Raw genomic sequence first — 21,191 nt, forward strand, 5'->3', positions numbered from 1 at the left:
TGTTTTCTTTAAAAAATTTGTTTTTGGTTTTGGAAGATTTAATACTTTTTCATCAGCTGAACGTAAGTTATAATTTTGATTATCAGTAAAATGAAAATTTTCTTGTAAATAGTTAGGAACCATACCATTTAATGATTTAAATACAAGTATTGCCTTTTGGTATTGAATGCGTTTTTCCACATTTAACCAGCGTAAACTATTAAACAATAAACTGGATGATGTCATTATGTCAGCTTCTACTATAACCCTAGCAGATTTCTTTAATAACTTATTAAGTTTATTTATTCCACTTTCACAACAGCTTCCCCATATATTGCAACAATAATCAAATAGTGGCAGAATATAAGCATTAAAATAGATAATACGTATATGCATAGGTAAATATTTTCTTATCTTTTGTAATAAATTGATTCTGTTTGATATAGTACATGACATTTTATCTATCTGCTGATTCCAATTTAGGTTTTTGTCAATATATAAACCGAGAAGTTTTTCACAATCTACATTTTCTATTTGTTCATTTGAAATATTGATATCTAAACTGTTTCCAGTTGAACAAAGTCTTTGTTTTGAACCAACAATCATTGATTTACACTTTTTGGCATTTAATTTCATACAATTTTGCGCACACCAGTTTTCAATTACATGAATATCATTTTGAAGGTTAGAAGTTAACTGAAGTAAATTATTACCTTTACAATGTAATGTAGAATCATCTGCATATAAATCTATTAATGAATGTTCTATATTAAGTGGTAAATCATTGATATATAAAATAAATAACAAAGGGCCCAGGATAGAACCTTGTGGTACCCCAGTTTTTATGCATTTAGTATTAGACATGACGTTATTGACCTTAACTTGTTGGCTTCGTTCAAACAAGTATGACTTAAACCAGTCTAGTGTAAAATTTGAAACATTATAATATTCAAGTTTTTTCAATAAAATTATATGATTAACCAGATCAAAAGCTTTCTTTAAATCTAAAAATATAACTCCGTTTATCTCTCCATTGGTATGTCATATTTTGAAACCAAAATGTTATAAAAATTATAGATTTATTTTCAAAAACTTTCGAAAACGTGACATGACCATCGCTGATTGACAGGACCAACATCGACAATGACCGGACCAGATGAAATTGCTAATTTCTCTTTTATTTCTCAAAATATTTTTCTAAAATTTTAAATATAATAAGATTTCATCATTTATCAAATAAATTAAAAAAAAAATACACAAAAAATATATAAGAAACTTTAGAAAACGTGACATGACCAACTCTGATAATGACAGGACCAACTTCGACAATAACAGGACCAAATAAAAATGCTAATAACTTTTTTATTTTTCAAAAGAATTATCTCAGATTTGAAACATAAAATGATATGTCACATTTTGAAACATTTATGTTATAAAAAATAATAATTTATTTTCAAAAACTTTCAAAATCGTGACATGATCCCATCGCTGACTGACATGACCAACCTCGACAAAGACCTGAACAAATGAAATTGCTAATTATTCTTTTATTTCGCAGAATATTTCTCTGAAAATTAAAATATGTGAAGATTATACCATTTTATACATAAATATAAGAAAAGGTATAAAAAGCTTGCTGAAATGTGACCTGGTTAACGTTGTCAATAACAGGACAATTAATGACAGGACCAAATAAAAATGCTAATTATGCATAACATTTGTCAGAATATTCCTCTCAAATTTGAAATAATGACAATTAAGACCATTTTGCACATCATATAAGAAAAATATAGAAAAAAAACGTATTGAAGTTGAAAGCTTGCGGTTGTGTGACCTGACCAACATCGGCTATGATCTGGCCAATGATTTTACTGAAATTGTTCAATTCTGATCCATAATTAGTAAGATATATCTTATAAATTCAGGAAAATATATTCTATGGTGGTTAAAATTCTTGACCTAGCTACTAAACATGCTAAACGTATGTTGGCAGAGAGTCACAGGACATGCAGAGTCACAGGACAAAAAGACACGAATGATCACTATATTTAAGACAGAGATCTTGAAATATTTATATGTAATTACATATAATCATTTTATAGTTTAAGAGATTGTTCATTAAACTATAGATAAATTCAGATTTATTGAATTGTCATCATAATATTTCTTGACATCATGAAGCCCAATTTAAGCCACTTTGAAAAGGTATCAAACCTTTTAAAGTAGTCCGTGAAAATGTTTGATTCAGTATATTTTATGAAAATATTTGAAACTACCAAGAAATCATGCATGCAAGGGTGGCGGGCATACTTCAAGAAATGTTTATTTGTTTATTTATTATGAGGGGGGAAACTATCAAGATATACCCTGCATATACTCAAGCATACATGGAAATAATTATTTAATGTTCTGAAAATATTGAATAAAACAACGACTTGAACTATTATGTGATTTTAATTACTGTCATCACAATCTTTATTGGATTTATCAACTTATTTATGGCTTATGTCACACCTTTTGTTTGTTACCTTATAATTGTTTTCAGACGTGTCAGATTATGTCCGGTAATTAATATACAAAATAATCTGAATGAATGAATGAATGAATGATCTTTATTCTCAACCCAAATACATAGTTAAAGAGTTAAGATATAGCATGTGTGAAATACCAATTAATATGATAAATATTTACACCAAAGATAAATAAAATTAGCTTTTTCCCTTATTTTCTAAAAGCTTATAAATCATTCAATCTTAATGTGTGTGTTTTAATTATTATTATTAATTTCAACCAGGATTTCTATAGTAGGGACTATGGTCATTTCACGTTTTCGCAATAAAAAAAATCTAGATTTTTTTTTCTTTAATTGATATTTTAAAAGATGAGATCACATTTTATTTTAAATCTGACATAATTCCTTTTCAAAATTAAAAAGTGAATAGCATTTTTATTTGGTCCTGTCCTTGTCAAGGTTTGTCCTGTCATTGTTAGTGTTGGTCAGGTCACATTACAGCAAGCTTTTAGTATTTTTTTTCCCTATATCATTCCTATTTTTATGTATAAAATGGTTAAATCTGACTATATCTCAAATTTCAGAAAAATATTTTTTAGAAATAAAAAGTAATTAGCAATTTCATCTGGTCCTGTCATTGTCGAGGTTGGTCCTGTCAGTCAGCGATGGTTATGTCACGTTTAAACTTTCTATATTTTTTATAACATTTATTTTTCAAAATATGACATATTATTTTATATTTCAAATCTGTGAGAATTCCTTTGAAAAATAAAAAAAGTTATTAGCATTTTACTTTGGTCCTGTCATTGTCGATGTTGGTCATGTCATTATCAGAGTTGGTCATGTAACGTTTTCTAAAGTTTCTTACAATTTTTTTAATTTTTTTTTCTTAAATCTATTTATCAAATGATGAAATCTTATTATATATCAAATTTCAGAAAAATATTTTGAGAAATAAAAGAGAAATTAGCAATTTTATCTGGTCCAGTCATTGTCGAGGTTGGTCCTGTCAATCAGCGATGGTCATGTCACGTTTTCGAAAGTTTTTGAAAATAAATCTATATTTTTTACAACATTTTGGTTTCAAAATATGACATACCATTTTATATTTCAAATCTGAAATAATTCCTTTGAAAAAACAAAAAAGTTATTAGCATTTTTATTTGGTCCTGTCATTCTCGATGTTGGTCCTGTCATTATCAAAGTTGGTCATGTCACATTTTCTAAAGTTTCTTACAAAACTTTTAAATTTTTTTCTTAAATCTATTTATCAAATGATGAAATCTTAATATATTTCAAATTTGAGATCAATCCTTCGAGAAATGAAAAAGTTATTAGCATTTTTCATTTGGTCCTGTCATTCGGTCCTGTCATTCGGTCCAGTCATTAGTGTAACCCCTGGTTTCCTACTTAGGAGATAAGGGAATAACCGGGACCCAGTAAATAAAAAAAGAGCACGAAAGGGGAAATAAATGTGATAAAAAAAAATCAGAACTTTATGATTTGTATGAATTTTATTTTACTTTGTTTCTATGTCGACTGGACATTACAATAGTTTGTCAAAAACAATGAAAATTAACAATTTTTAGTGATGAACAAAAAAGTTATCTACTTTCTTGAAGTAATTTATTGGTCGGATTTTGAGATGGTCCCTTCTTGTGGCACTAATTTCTAGTTATCTCCCATGAGTGTCAACCCAGTGGAGCAGAAGTTTTTACCGGTGTTGAAAAGTTTAATGGGGAAATTGAAAGTAAGGAAACTATAAATTTATAGTTTAATGATTGAACGAATTGAAAACTTCAAGTTGGTCTTATAAAACAACTGTCAAAGGTCAAAAGTTGTTTCAAAACACTTTTCACCTCACATTTACAAAGTACAAATACAAAAATAAACAACAAAAAAATAAAGAGAGATATATTTTTTCAATGATAAGAGGCACAATTTCTCAATGATAGGTTCTCTTCACTGTTTCTGTATAATACCAGGTGAAATTATGCAATACTTGACAGAAGTCAGAACAAATAATTTTATATTATATCATATATATTATATAAACCTGTACTGTATATATATAGTGGTAAGTCCAAATAACTGAGACTGCTACAGGTCTTGATAGAGGGTAGTCCAAATAACTACTCCCTTGCCAGCCGTCATAATTTTTGGACTAGATAGAGGGTGGTAAAGCGTTATTTTCGTGCACATGGTGCAGCATATTCACTCTGTTTAGTTCACATGTTTTCGTATTTTGATGTTTTATTTCTCGTTTTCTTGTGTTTGGTTTGATGGGCATGCATTGTGTTTCCTCTTATTTATTTTCAGTGTTTGGTGTTAATTGGTACTCTTAATTTTCGTGCTTGTCCAGCATTTAATCAAGGATTTGTATAGTCTCACCATACAACATGTACAAATCATTGATTTAATTAAAAACTAAATCTGAGGACTAAATTCAAAGTTAGTCAGGAGATTGTTTTAAATTATCTGTTCCCAGGATATTAAGTGTTATTAAATTACTATGAATTACTATGAATATATTTTTTTTTAAACATTTGCAACTAGCGAACTTCTAGTACCTTTTACCTATAAACTATAATATTTAGGATTTTATTTTCATGCTTCTTTTTCTTGATTTTTATAATTTACCATGCAATGTGTTTTTGCAATTTTAATTTCACTTGTTTCTGTGTTCAGAACCCCCCACTACCTCCCTCTTGAGAGGCTAGATAGGTGTCAAAGAAAGATTAGAAAAATGAAATAGACATTCAAGACATCCTAATTATTTGGACCATTATAAGCCTGCATGGTATAATTGACTGGGCCGTAACTACCTATGAGGCAATTTCTATACCAATTTTTTTTTTGAAGTAATAAAATGAAATATTGACAATATATACACGAAGATCTTGAATTTACATTATACACAACACTAGTTTACAGTTTTAACATTGTTATCATGAGATCATGATATGTGATATGTCTGTCATTTTCCGGATTTTTGATCGAAAGTGAACCGTTTCAGTATTTATTTTATTTATTTTTTTCGTGTGGCCTTCCGTCTGTTATTCAGTATTCGTACGAGAACACATATAAAACTTTGCTTTCTACAATTTTGAATAAAACATAACTATTCACATGTATTTAGGGGCTCAATTGTGCAGAGGAAATTACCTTTGTATTGTGAATCTTTTAAGATATCGGAAATTCATTATCGGCTGAATCAGCTGTTGGATCGTTTTTTAACGTCTCCCGATAGTACGAGAACATTATGGTCAATGCCTCCCATTTGTTGTAGCAGGGACTTTCTATACTAAGTATATACTAGCATAGAAAGTCCCTGGTTGTAGTTATTAACATGTCTGTTTAGCTTTCAACAATATTGAAATTCAAGGTCCTCGATAAAAAAATCTTGCGTTCTTTAATCTTGCTTTATATGTTTTTTTTAACTTACCAGTTTGATTTCTAACAAAAATATCTTTAAATACATAGAGAATAATTGTTTGCATAAAAATTGCTCCCAGGATCCAGCAATACTGATGTTTCTAACAGTCACGGTCAGGAAATCGAAGGAAAACGGGTTATTTTTAGCCATTTTACTAAGATAGAAAAATCGGCGGTCACAATGAATTTTAATATTAATAATTATCTATAGGTCAAAGTACGGCGTTCAAGACGGAGCCTTGGCTCACCCCGAACAGCAATCTCAGCTTGTTTTTGCATAAAAATTGCTTCCAGGTTCAAGCAAAACTGATGTTTCTTAAAGTAAGGAAATCGAAGGGAAACGGGTCATTTTTAGCCATTGCCTGAGCATGCTGAGAGAAAAACAATCGGCGGGGGCTCTGCCCCTCAAACCCCCTATCTTGGGGGCCTCAATCGGCGGCCCCAAAACCCCTGCCTCCTCTGAATTCGAACCCCAGTTACGGCCCTGATTGATGGGGTTTTGCAGAGCAAGTCCTGAAGATCAGGAATATCCTATTCTAGCTTAGAAAGCGTGATAATTGTATAGAAAACACAAGTGGATTCCTTATTTCATATGTCAATGTATGCTATTAACATTAATTGTATTTTAGTTCTATGATTATTCATGTTCATGTTAATTAAGGAGGCTCAACATGCTCAAGGGTACAAAAATTTCAGCAAAAATTCAAACCTTTTTTTTCATAAGAAATTATATTTATTACTTTATTAGTTGTTACTTTATCATATGGTAAAAAAATCACCCAAAAGAATCAATTAGTTTTGTCCCCAGATCATGCAGATGACTTTTAAAATGGGCATATCATTGAAAAAGCTCCAAATTATCTTCCCATGGTGCATAAATGCCATTTTTTATCATTTTATCAATGTTTTAATTTCATGGATTTCAATGATTGAGGTTCAAATTGACCTGTTTATTTTATTAGTACACAATTTTGTTGTTTTAACGAACTCTGTATACATGGTATACATACATGACATATATAGAATTCTATCTGAAATTCCTAATTTGTTGAACACTCCAGTGAAATTGTATGTCACTTCAGTTTTAAACCCATTAACAATAATCATGAAATAAAATACCCCATGAATGATTATAATCTAGCTAATTATTAGAAAATTGAAGTAGCCATATAATTCTTTCAAAGTCAATAGAAAACATTTTTATGTTGAAAAGGGCCATATAAGAATATGGATTTTGGTAATCAAATACAACATGTACATTAATGTTGTCCAATGTCATTATCATGGTTATATGAAGTTAGATAGTATAGCAAAAATACCAAACTCCAAGGCAAATTAAAAAAATAGAAAGTCCATAAAAACTGATAAATTCAAACATTATGAATGAAAGGAACATGAGAAAAAAACTGTCATATTGCTGACTTTGAACAGACATTTTCTGAAGAAATAACTGGTTAAACATGGTTTTATAGCTAGCCAAACCTCCTGATTGTGTGACAGCTGTATTGCTAAAATAAGGTTTGCAACCAAGACAGACATCCTTAGTACATTTAGTAGGTAAATGTGACTTAGAAATGAAGACGTGACTTTTGAGGTCGTTGACATGTAAAAAAATTATTACATCATTTCCTATTGATTGATATTGTAAGTTTGGCCTTGTTTTTAGATCAAGGTCAACTTCAGGATGCACGTTCTGCATATAATTATATAATGTGTTAAAAAACAAGAAAACATTGCATATATATAAACAGATTATTATAATTATTATTTTCATTTTATTTGATGTGAATGGGACATATGTGATGAATTGTTGTTAAAGATATTTAAATGTGATTTATTTGAGCTTTATATATACTTATCAGTAATCTAAAGGTTTGAATACTCAGAATAGATATAAATTGTATATATTTTTTTAATGTAATATACATCATGTACATGTAATGAAATTTTATGCTGTGAATTCAACGCTTTATGAGATAGAGTTATTACAAATATTGCTACCATGTATATATATACATACATTGAAATATATATAACAGGCTATTATTTGAACTTGGAATTATTTTTAATTATGGAAATGGCATAATTCTTGTGCTGGAATTTTTTAATAAATTTCAATTGTTTTCAATCCAGATACGGCCAGAATTTTTGTTTAAGGCAAACATCAGAGTCAGATTTTTTTCTCTCAAATATCTCAGACTGCCTCCTCAAATCAAATGGTTCGTTCCTTAGGCTCTTAAATCTATCTAGAGCTTATACTGACTGGGGATCATTGTTCAACTATGTTATTTTATGTTTTCGTATGTAAATAATGTTGCTGTGGAACTTTTTTTTTCATGAGATTGTAATAGAGTATTACTTTCTGTTTGGTGGAATTGTGAAATAAAAGTCAATATGTTCTTGCTCAATCCTGTGTCGCTTTAAAGTGTCATGATTGTCATCCTCAGCCTAAGCATTGTCTTACTGTAATTTGAATTTCAAAATGACTGAGTGACGTTTTTTCAACGCACTGGTCAACTCCACCATAGCAAATCTCATGACTTTGACATAATCAGTAAATACCAGCGTAAAGATAGGTAAAGAATTGTTGCAAAAAAATTAAATACACGGGAAATGGCAAAGTTCACGAAGTCTAGTCTGACTAATCATTTTACAAAAAAACAAGTCCAAGCAAAGGGGGGGGGGGCATACGCCCTCTACGCCCCCCTCTGGATCCGCCACTGTTTATGAGTGCAACAATTTGAAATCTACCCAAGTATGTTCATGTTGTTAACTCTAATTATACTGACTGAAAGTGTGGTATGGTCATACTACTACTATTAGATGCAAGAATTAATTAAGATATATTTTTTTTAAACTTTTTTACAAGAAATCTCAAAGAAGTCACTCGACTGCATATGTTTTTTACATGTTTAAAAACCCAAACATACCACAATTTTAAAAATGAAAGGTGTGCATTAGACAATTTCATTTAATTTAATTTTCATTAAAGTTTTTTAGTTATATTTATAAAATTGCTGAACTAAAATAATAGATACTCTATATAAGCTAAGAGTTAAATATGTATCACAATTAAGGTGGTACCTAACACTACAGGGAGATAACTCTGTAAAATCAACTAAAAAGTTTAAATAACGTTGTGTTGTTAAGGGAATATTAAGCTTCTCAACGATCAAAATTAGTGTTTGTCAAACTGCTATATAACCAGTGTAATTTTTCTGATAAAATGGTTGGTTTAAAATTTTTGAAATTTTTATATTTTTGTCAAAGGGTCAAAGTAAATACTTTGTTAAAATTTTATAAAAATTAAAGGAGCCAAATTAATTTTAGTGAAGGTGTTAAAAATTGGAGGGTTTGGATGGATTTTATAGAATAGATAATAGTGGTAAATTTAAGGGACAGAACAATTAAAAAAAAAAGAGAAAAATTTTAGGCTTAAAAATATGAATAATGAATAGAGAATAATTGGAAGCTAAAATATAATGAATAGAGAATAAAAGGCAAACATAATAATTATAAGAGATAAATGGTTTGAAATTAAAAAAAAAAACACCCATCCTCACCCCATAGACTGCCCCATACATGCCATACACAACATTCTGTTCTGTTGTGAGGCTGGAAACAATTATATATTTATTGTGGCCTAATTAGAAGTGGTTATACTTTTTTTTAAGAATAAGAAGACATGACCATTAAAAGGGTTGGTTTATTGGTCTCTACTAACCATCTGAGGGAAAAGCTAGCATCTGTATGGAGAGGAAACAGACTTGGTAAAGATTTCAGAGTCCTTGATTCATCGTATGATTTTGATGATGACAAAACTGACGGATATAAAGATTTTTATCAACAGTATGTATATTTGATCTTATTATCTGTAACATAGAGGCCTCAGTGACAGAGTTGTTAATGTTAATGTTGTTCTACAATGTACACTAGCCTGTAAACACTGAGGTTGTTAGTATGAAACCTACAACTACATGAATTAAGGTGCATTTGTCTCCAATTTTGATTCACAAAGATTTTCTGTTTCCTGAGCTGAATGTTCTCTGTGTGTATTGACATGTACTCTAGCTTAATAAATAAGAATGGACCGCCACAAGAAGTATGAAAAGTGGCATTAACCACCAAAAATTTATCTTTGTTATCACCATGTGGTGATATATTTTCTTCCTTTTACAATTACATTATTTCTTTTCTTCACACATATTTACTTTTTAGAGCAACTTACATTAGTACGTTCAATAAAATTTCTGAATTAAGTTTATGTAATTTCAGGTAAAAAATAAAAAGGTGCAAATGATAAGATTTAATTTCAGTTCTAATTTTGGTCAGTTTCTTTCCACGGAACTTGAAATATTTTTTATTTTTTTATTTTTAAACAAATCAAGTCAAAATTCAAAATTGGGATAGAACAAAAATTGCATGAAAATTTATATGACATGTGGAAGTCAGGTTTTTATTTTAAACAAAAAGGATGGGAGATAACTCATGATAACAAACTTTCTGACTTGTCAGAAAAATTGTAATTTATGTCATATAACTCTGACTGCTTGTGTGAAGATAGTTTTAATTGGCAAATTCAATTTTAATCATATTCCGTAATGAACAGTTTTAATTTTTTAAGAGGGGCCATATAAACCATATTCCATAATGATCCTGTTTATTTTTCTACATTGGCAATACATATATATGATATTCCCTGATACACATATTTATTTTTTATTCATTACAGGGGCCACATACCATCCTCTGTGTATTTTAATCCACAGAATTGTTCAAAGAGCACTCCACTAATTCCGTTTGACTTGCCGGACCCCCATTGCTTCACCGATTACGTACAGAGTCTTGGTGTTTCACCAGATACGCATGTTGTATTATACGATAGAATGAATTCTGATGCTGCGCTCAGAGCTTGGTGGCTACTTAGGGTAAGGTATCATAATTATCAATCTATTACAGAGCTTTCATGTTTTTGTGTGATAGAGAGTAACAATGGGAGATTTTTTAGGTTAAATAGAAATTTCTGAATACAAGGTATCTTACAAAAATGCCAAAATCTAAGGTAAAATCCAAAAGGTGGAAGAAGTGAACATAATTGAACATATCATTACAAAAATAGTCAAAACATCAGACAAAAGTAGTCAAAGAATGAACTAGAAATATGACTTATATTGCTACAATATATGTACTTACTGGTAGCTTTAAAATGGACATCTCTGGTTCATTATACTTTAACAGTTGATATGTCTTGTATGTGCAATAATACAACACTATGTTCGGATGAAGTTAGGTGATCAAAGCTTTATTTAGATACAAGGTCTTAGTTGATAATAGATATGCTATATTTCTAAGATATGTAAACATTAAAAATATATATATGCAATATTTTGATTTTTTTTATAGAAATGAAAGCAAGTGACAAATCAAATTTTCTGTCTTGTCTGTAGGAAGCAAGCATATCTTATAATCCAAGCATTCAATTTTATAAGGTTTTTCATCTGTTTTATTTTTTAGATGAACATTTTTTTTTTGTCTACAATCACAAACCTTCAACTCTCTTTCTTCAATAAAAAGTTTGAGTATATGTTTTAGTTGTATGGCCACAGAAACACATCAGTATTAGATGGTGGACTAAGAAAATGGGTGAGAGATGGTTATCCAGTTACTACAGAGGAACCAGATGTAGAGGTATACAGCCGAAAATAGTTTAATACAGGTTATTTTTGTTACAAATGTACCTTTGTCTGTAGGGTAAAATTTCAACAAACAAGATGTTGAAGTGCCTCCGATGTCAAGGGTGAAAAAAGCTGAAAAAACAACTTTGAAGTTGTTCTAGATCTAGACTTGTGTGATTTAAGACATACAGCACTGCCATGGGCCAAGTTTTCATGTTGCAAATGTGTGAGATTTGGTCAAAATTATAAAGATCAAAGATGAAAAACCAATAGATCAAGGAAAATGCTGCCAAGTTTAGTACACATTATTTTTTGGTGGATACTTAATTTCATGGTTCTGCAAAAGTCTGCATCTATAGAAAATTTGAATTTCTGAAATTTCATGAACATTTAAATTAGTGGTATAATAGCCTAAAACCACAAAATCTACAGAAATGCATATTCCATGAATAATGTCTAATCCACAGTATTTGATTTCACAGTTTTGCCAAAGTCTACATACATTTCTAAAAAACTTTAGATAATTTTGGTTAATAACATGTCATCTTCCTTTGTTATTTTTCAGAGAGGTGATTTCAAATCGAGACTAGATCAATCATTGATGAAGAATTACCACCATATGAAGGATAGTGTCAATTCAAAGAAAGAGCAAATCATAGATGCTCGTGGTCCAGGTGCATTTAATAAAGTAATACAGACAAGTATAGGTAACATTATAAATGAGATTTTTGTGCCCCATTTATGGCCATTATGTTTTCTGGTTTGTGCGTCTGTCCATCTGTCCCACTTCAGGTTAAAGTTTTTGGTAAAGGTAGTTTTGGATGAAACTGAAGTCCAATTAACTTGAAACTTAGTACACATGTGTACCACTCCAAATGTTTCCTAGGTTTAGGGGCCCAGAGCCCCCTTTTGCTAAAATCCTATATCTGCATTTGATTTAATCATCAATTTCACATCAGCAGTTATTTTATGACAAATGTTTTTAATATTTAAGCAAGCAAAGTGATCTTATGACAATGGTTGAAGTATGTTAGGGCTTTATTTGGTATTAAATGAAGAAACTTTGCTTTGAAACAAGTAGACTACCCATATAACCATTTTAAAATCTACCAAAATCTATGAACTTCACCGAAATCTGAATTTGACCTTTCTATGATGTGATAACTACTTTTCGACAGGACATGTTTCTTGGCACATTTGTTTTTATTTTTTTGTTTTTAATTTTCAACTTTTTTAAATACAGGAAATTGTAAACTAGAATAAAATTTAAAAACAAATATCTTTTGAAATCAGACCACTTATAAAAACACTAGCTTTCAAGTCTTTTATTTATATATTTTTTTCTATTTCAGGTGATATAAAAAACTTTATTCCCGGTGCTAAGAATATACCATATAGATCATTGTTTAATGACGATGGAACTTTTAAAGCTGTAGATGAAATTAAGGAATGTAAGAATATAGTTATATGAATAGCTCCAAGTTAAACGTTTCTTTTGGAAGATCTTAGTACAAATGATATTTGCACTATGTATTTTGCTTATAGTTCTATACTTATCTATGAGACAACTTCAGCCCTTGAATCAGCTACAATAAAAAAACATGAAATGAGACAAAATGAAACAAAAAATGAGCAAGATTCTCTTTAGTTCTTTGCTAAATTACGTTCAAGATCCATTGATATACATGTAATAAACAGACACCTATTGAAAAATTAATTTAGAAGTTAACAAAGATAATAATCAATTAAATACAGATGCTGTTTATTAGCTCACCTGGCCTAAAAGGCCATGTGAGCTTTTCTCATCACTTGGCGTCCGTCGTCGTCGTCGTCGTTAACAATTTTTCAAACATCTTCTCCTCTGAAACTACTGAATGGATTTGAATGAAACTTAGCATGATTGTTCCTTAGAGTATCCTGCACAAAGTGTGTGCTTCGATTTTTGATCCGTCAAAAAACATGGCCGCCATTACTTAAAATAGAACATAGGGGTCAAATGCAGTTTTTGGCTTATATCTCAAAAACGAAAGCATTTAGAGCAAATCTGGCATGGGGTAAAAATGTTCATTAGGTCAAGATCTATCAGCCCTGAAATTTTCAGATGAATCAAACAAACCATTGTTGGGTTGCTGCCACTTAATTGGTAATTTTAAGGAAATTTTGCAGTTTTTGGTCATTATCTTGAATATTATTATAGATAAAGATAAACTGTAAACAGCAAAAATGATCAGCAGAGTAAGATCTACTAATAAGTTAATATGATCAAAATTGTCAATTGACCCCTTAAGGGGTTATTGTCCTTTAATGACAATTTTTCACAATTTGTTCATCATATTTGCTAACTTTAAAAAATCTTCTCCTCTGAAACTGCTGAATGGATTTGGATGAAACTTAGCATGATTGTTCCTTAGATTATCCTGCTCAAAGTATGGTGTGCTTCGATTTTTGATCCGTCAAAAAACATGGCCGCCGTTACTGAAAATAGAACATAGGGGTCAAATGCAGTTTTTGGCTTATATCTCAAAAACAAAAGCATTTAGAGCAAATCTGACAGGGAGTAAAAATGTTCATTAGGTCAAGATCTATCAGCCCTGAAATTTTCAGATGAATCAAACAAACCATTGTTGGGTTGCTGCCACTTAATTGGTAATTTTAAGGAAATTTTGCAGTTTTTGGTCATTATCTTGAATATTATTATAGATAAAGATAAACTGTAAACAGCAAAAATGATCAGCAGAGTAAGATCTACTAATAAGTTAATATGACCAAAATTGTCAATTGACCCCTTAAGGGGTTATTGTCCTTTAATGACAATTTTTCACAATTTGTTCATCATATTTGCTAACTTTAAAAAATCTTCTCCTCTGAAACTGCTGAATGGATTTGGATGAAACTTAGCATGATTGTTCCTTAGATTATCCTGCTCAAAGTATGGTGTGCTTCGATTTTTGATCCGTCAAAAAACATGGCCGCCGTTACTGAAAATAGAACATAGGGGTCAAATGCAGTTTTTGGCTTATATCTCAAAAACGAAAGCATTTAGAGCAAATCTGACAGGGAGTAAAAATGTTCATTAGGTCAAGATCTATCAGCCCTGAAATTTTCAGATGAATCAAACAAACTATTGTTGGGTTGCTGCCACTTAATTGGTAATTTTAAGGAAATTTTGCAGTTTTTGGTTATTATCTTGAATATTATTATAGATACAGATAAACTGTTAATAGCAAAAATGTTAAGCAAAGTAAGATCTACAAATAAGTCAATTTGACCAAAATTGTCAATTGACCTCTTAAGGAGTTATTGCCCTTTAAAGACTTTTTTCACAATTTGTTCATCATGTTGACTTACTTTAAAAAATCTTCTCCTTTGAAACTGCTGTATCAATTTCAGCCAAACTTAGGCTAAATGAGTTTTAGAGTTTCAGAGTATCTAGTATAAATTTTATATTTCATTTCCTTGTATGTCAAGAAACATAGCTCCTATGGCTAAAATAGAACATAGGAGAAAATGATTTTTTTTTTTGCTTTTGAAGAAAATAGGACGATTCAAAGAACATTTAAATAAATTGAAAAGCCAAAATAATCATTGATGAGAGATTAAACCAAAAAAATTCAGGTGAGCGATTCAGGCTCTTGAGAGCCTCTTGTTACTATTTACCAACTACCATTCATTCATGACACTAAATCCCTACACACATACTTAACAAAACCTTTAGCAAAGGAACAACCCTTCATTGCTGTTATTTATCACAAGCCTTTCAGCAATAAACTAAATATTGTGTGTAACTGCATATTCAAGATGGTAACAGTACCAGATTAAGTCAAATCATTTCATTTTTTTTTTTATGTTTATAGTGATTCAATTCTGTATTTGGTGTGAAAATTCATGATAATATTTTAACAGTAATGCCTATAAAACGTTTGTTCTGATTTGATGAATACAAAAAATATAAAAATGTTTGTAAATTTTATGTATTGTGTTTTAATATCTGTATTTGTACATTTTTTTTCAGTATTTAACCAACAAAATGTTGATTTAAGTCGTCCATTGATAGCCATGTGTTACCGAGGAATAACTGGCTGTGCTTTGTCTGCAGCAGCTGAACTTCTAGGCAAACATGATACACCTTTATATTATGTAAGTTTAACGCCATGGTTAAAAATAGAACAATGGAGTAAATTGCAAGTTTTGTCTATTATTTAGAAAATTGCTATACATAGAGATTTCAAATCTGACAGGGAAGAAATTTCAAGATGATGAGCACTAGCCTAATTTTTCATATGTACACATCCAAATTGTCATGAGTTTTAGCCTTTAAATGACAGATTTTACCATTTTTGTTAATTGTTGCCTATTATCTCAAAAACTATAATAGAATGGGAAACTTTAAATTGCAAAATTTATTTGCATGACTTCTACAAATTAATTTGCAAAGTCGAAATCCTCAGCCCACTTCTTATTACTCTATTGCACTTTGATGATGATTTGTACAATTTTTTTGCGGTTTGACTTGTATCTTAAAAGTTATAATAGATAGATGGAAACTTAAATAAGAAAAAATTATAAGCAAGACAAGATCTACAAAAAAGACAAAAGGAGGTAATCGTTCAATACATCCTTATTGGAGTTATTGCCATTTAATGGCAATATTTACCCTTTTTTATGCCCCACCAACAATAGTAGAGGGGCATTATGTTTTATGGTCTGTTGGTCTGTCCGTTTGTTCATCTGTTCATCCGTCCGTCTGTCCCTCTACAAGTTCAAGTCAAATCAACTTGAAACTTAGTACAAATGTTCCTTATGATATGATATTCTTTAAATTTTAAAGCCAAATTAGATTTTTGACTCCAATTTCACGGTCCACTAAACATAGAAAATAAAAGTGTGAGTTTCAGGTAAAAGTTTTTGGTCAAGGTAGTTTTTGATGAAGTTGAAGTCCAATCAACTTGAAACTTAGTACACTTTTTCCCTATGGTATGATGTAAACAATCTAATTTTAATGCAAAATTAGATTGTTTACCCAATTTCACGGTCCAATAAACAGAGAAAATGATAGTGCGAGTGGGGCATCTGTGTACTTTGGACACATTCTTGTTTGTGTTTGCCTTAAATGTTAAAATTAAGATAGATAAATAGACAGTTTTAATCACAAAACAAGTCAATTTCTTGATATTGTTAGTATATCTTTTATTTCTTTATATTAGTATTATTTCACCCTCTTTTGTGTTTTGATCAAAAACTAAAAATGATAGAGAGACAATTCAACAAACAGACTATATGATCAACAATACAAGATTAACAAAAAGAGATATTTTTCATAAATTTTTTCCTCATCTGCAAGGTGAGGGACATAGGCTCTTAAGAGCCTCTAGTTCATGTTGTAAGGGCTTTGCATTCCCCTAATTGTAACAAGGAATAAAACATTTAGAATTAAAAAGAACAAGTCAGTTGATTTATATGTGTACTGTAATATACATCAGAACTTTAAAAATTTTATGCAAAGGTTGAAAACTTCTTTTTTTAATGGTTGTAGTATTTTTCAGGGTTCCTGGAAAGAATGGAGTGGGAGAATGACTGAGTAACATAGTCATAACTGTACTTTAATTGAATCCTATGACTATATTGTTGACCCATAGCATTGTTACCATATAAACCACATGATTTTTAGTCATTTCATACATGTACCTTGACAAAAAATGCTTTTCACTACATATAATTATATGAACTTCATATTAGCCTAGAAATAAATATTTATTTTGTGTAAATTTGTTATAATTTGCAGATTACATTTTATATTTGGAGATATATTTGATTATTAAACTTTAAAAGCAAGGCCTTTATGTCTTAATTTTATTTGGCTGAACTGTTAAAAAAATGTAAAAATATGATCATTTTGGTGGTCTCTTGTTTGCCTTGAGTGCAGGAGATTGTGTGTTCAAACCCAGGTGGAGTGAAACCAAAGACTATAAAATTAGTATTTGGTGCCTTCCCGCTTAGCACTCAGCAGATTTTTTTGGAAGTGTGCTTGTTAACAGGATTTTGATTTTTAAATTATTCTTAAAATAAAAGATAGAACATCATATTAAGCATTTGTTAAGTGTTAAATTTATAATTTCTTATGGTCAGGTGAGGGCATCATTTGTGTCTTTTAAAAAAAGCAATGTAACACTTTCAAGTTGTACTTTATTGTTTGTCAAATCTAATATATGTAGAACTACATTGAGCAGAGTGGGGCATCATCCATATCTTGTCTGAAATTGATTTTTTGGGTCTTAAAGTGAATAATGTTGAATGTTTATAAATGCATAACTTCTTTTGGCATCAATCATGAAATTTATGAAACTTTAATACTGACAGATGGAAAAAAATGCAAGCAGTGAAAATGATCAGCAAATTAAGATCTTTTATTGAAAACTGTAGTGGATAGAGAGAAACTTTATCAGCATACAAGTTCTACAAATACGGTTAAACATGAGCCAAATTATCCATCAACTCTTGTGAGCAGTAATTGCCCTTGCATCACCAATTTTGTCCAGTATCATTTTTTTGGCAATCAAATTATAATTGATAGATAGAAACTGAAAGAGCAATTGTGTCCTCAATTTAAACCAAACAATTAATTTTACAATGGCTATAGGCTTGTAAAAGTATGATTAAGCCAAAAAAAAACAACATTAAATTATATTTGAAAGCCCCCTTGTAGGTTTTGTAAGTCTATAAGAACCATCTTGCATGTAAAACCCCCATGGGTTTTTGAAAAGTTGGCAGGTACTGTTTAAATGTTAAAAGAGGTGCCACCCTTCACCCTAACAGACTGAAATTATAGTGAAACATAGAAAGACACTATAAAATATCAATATAAAATTAACTAAAACAAAAAAACATATACCAAACCAATAAATTTGATCTGTTACACAATATAAATACAATATTATTTTTTTTTTAAAGGGCGAGATGAAAAGCAATGTCAAAAAGTCTATAAGACAAAATGGTGTTAAACAAAAAAACATACACAGGTAAATTTAAACATAAAAATTTTGTTGTAAGGAATATGGATTTTTTTTCACAAAATAATTAAATTTGTTATTCATACTATTCAAAATTGGTACATTTTGAAAAGGCACTGGCTACGGTTTCATGGAAATGTAACAATATAATACAAAAACAATCATTGTTACATTGCTAACAAATTGCTGGAATGCAGGGTTGGGTAAAAAACTGATTAATAACGAATGTAACAATAATATTTGTGTCTATATTTATATTGCATTATTGTACATTGGAGACTGCAATATACGCTAGATTTATTCAAACTTAAACATTCTATAATTTTTGTTCATTAATTCTTCGTTATGTACTAGATAATATTAGTAATAAGGCTAATAATAAAAATATCATTTAACAAATAGTGTTTAATCAGATTTAAGTATTAATTGTTTAAAAGATGTTCTTAAAGGAACTACTACAGTTTAGGGTTATAGAAGTCGCTACGGTTAGGCTTATAGAAAGTATAAGGGTAAGGGTTATAGAGAGTTTTAGGGTTAGGGTTATAGAAATCACTAGGGTTATGGTAACAGACAGCACTAGGGTTAGGGTTATAGACAGTATTAGGGTTAGGGTTATAGACAGCACTAGGGTTAGGATTATAAACCGTATTAGGGTTAGGGTTATAAACAGCATCAGGGTAAGGGTTATAGACAGCACTAGGGTTAGGATTATAGACAGTATTAGGGTTAGGGTTATAAACAGCATCAGGGTTAGGGTTATAAACAGCACTAGGGTTAGGGTTACATACAGCACTAGGGTTAGGGTTAAAGACAACATTAGGGTTAGGGTTATAGAGTTTAAGGGTTAGGGTTATAGACAGCACTAGGGTTAGGGTTATAGACAGCATAAGGGTTAAGGTTATAGACAGTATAAGGGTTAGGGTTACAGACAGCACTAAGGTTAGGATTATAGACAGCACTAGGGTTAGGATTATAGACAGCATTAGGGTTAGGGTTATAGAGAGTATTAGGGTTAGGGTTATAGACAGCACTAGGATTAGGATTATAGACAGAATTAGGGTTAGGGTTATAGACAGTATTAGGATTAGGATTATAGACAGCATTAGGGTTAGGGTTATAGACAACACTAGGGTTAGGGTTATAGACAACATTAGGGTTAGGATTATAGACAGCATTAGGGTTAGGGTTATAGACAGCATTAGGGTTAGGGTTATAGACAGCACTAGGATTAGGATTATAGACAGCATTAGGGTTAGGGTTATAGACAGCATTAGGGTTAGGGTTATAGACAGTATTAGGGTTAGGGTTACAGACAGCACTAGGGTTAGGGTTATAGACAGCATTAGGGTTAGGGTTATAGACAGTATTAGGGTTAGGGTTACAGACAGCACTAAGGTTAGGGTTAAAGACAGCATTAAGGTTAGGGTTATAGACAGTATTAGGGTTAGGGGTATAGACAGCACTAGGGTTAGTTATATAGAGAGTATTAGGGTTAGTGTTATAGACAGCATTAGGGTTAGGGTTATAGAGGGTATTAGGGTTAGGGTTAACGTTATAGAGAGTATTAGGGTTAGTGTTATAGACAGCATTAGGGGTAGGGTTATAGACAGTATTAGGGTTATGGTCATAGACAGCACTAGAGTTAGGGTAATAGACAGCACTAGGGTTAGGGTAATAGAGTATTAAGGTTAGGGTTATAGACAGCACTAGGGTTAGGGTTATAGAGAGTATAAGGGTTAGGGTTATAGACAGCATTAGGGTTAGGGTTATAGACAGCACTAGGGTTAGGGTTATAGACAGCATTACGGTTAGCCTTATAGAAAGTATAAGGGTAAGGGTTATAGAGAGTATTAGGGTTAGGGTTATAGAAATCACTAGGGTTAGGGTTACAGACAGCACTAGGGTTAGGGTTATAGACAGTATTAGGGTTAGGGTTATAGACAGCACTAGGGTTAGGGTTATAGACAGTATTAGGGTTAGGGTTATAAACAGCATCAGGGTTAGGGTTATAGACACCACTAGGGTTAGGGTTACATACAGCACTAGGGTTAAGGTTAAAGACAACATTAGGGTTAGGGTTATATAGAGTATAAGGGTTAGGGTTATAGACAGCACTAGGGTTAGGGTTATAGACAGCATAAGGGTTAAGGTTATAGACAGTATAAGGATTAGGGTTACAGACAGCACTAGGGTTAGGGTTATAGACAGCATTAGGGTTAGGTTATAGACAGCATTAGGGTTAGGATTATAGACAGCATTAGGGTAAGGGTTATAGACAGCATTAGGGTTAGGGTTATAGACAGTACTAGGGTTAGGGTTACAGACAGCACTAGGGTTAGGGTTATAGACAGCATTAGGGTTAGGGTTATAGACAGTATTAGGGTTAGGGTTACAGACAGCACTAATGTTAGGGTTAAAGACAACATCAGGGTTAGGATTATAGACAGCATTAGGGTTAGGGTTATAGACAACACTAGGGTTAGGGTTATAGAGAGTATAAAGGTTAGGGTTATAGACAGCACTAGGGTTAGGGTAATAGAGAGTATTAGGGTTAGGGTTATAGACAGCACTAGGGTTAGGGTT

The 21,191-nt window shown here is 31.0% G+C and overlaps 1 protein-coding gene across 2 annotated transcripts; it reads left to right on the forward strand.

The window, feature by feature from the left end:
* Positions 1 to 4,125: 4,125 nt before the first annotated feature.
* LOC139515904 (thiosulfate sulfurtransferase-like) lies at positions 4,126 to 17,437 on the forward strand. Of its 2 annotated transcripts, none has more exons than XM_071305659.1 (8): positions 4,126 to 4,241; positions 9,601 to 9,775; positions 10,659 to 10,854; positions 11,519 to 11,614; positions 12,167 to 12,308; positions 12,954 to 13,052; positions 15,614 to 15,738; positions 17,145 to 17,437. In XM_071305659.1, exons 2-8 carry the CDS (start codon positions 9,612 to 9,614, stop codon positions 17,181 to 17,183), a joined length of 861 nt encoding a protein of 286 aa, XP_071161760.1. In that variant the 5' UTR covers positions 4,126 to 4,241; positions 9,601 to 9,611; the 3' UTR covers positions 17,184 to 17,437. The 2 variants fall into 2 exon arrangements, with proteins under 2 accessions (XP_071161760.1, XP_071161761.1); XM_071305660.1 differs by lacking the exon at positions 4,126 to 4,241 and adding an exon at positions 7,602 to 7,798.
* The last annotated feature ends 3,754 nt before the right edge of the window (positions 17,438 to 21,191 follow it).

This window comes from Mytilus edulis, chromosome 3 (assembly GCF_963676685.1).
Source record: "Mytilus edulis chromosome 3, xbMytEdul2.2, whole genome shotgun sequence".
NCBI classification, from domain to species: domain Eukaryota; kingdom Metazoa; phylum Mollusca; class Bivalvia; order Mytilida; family Mytilidae; genus Mytilus; species Mytilus edulis.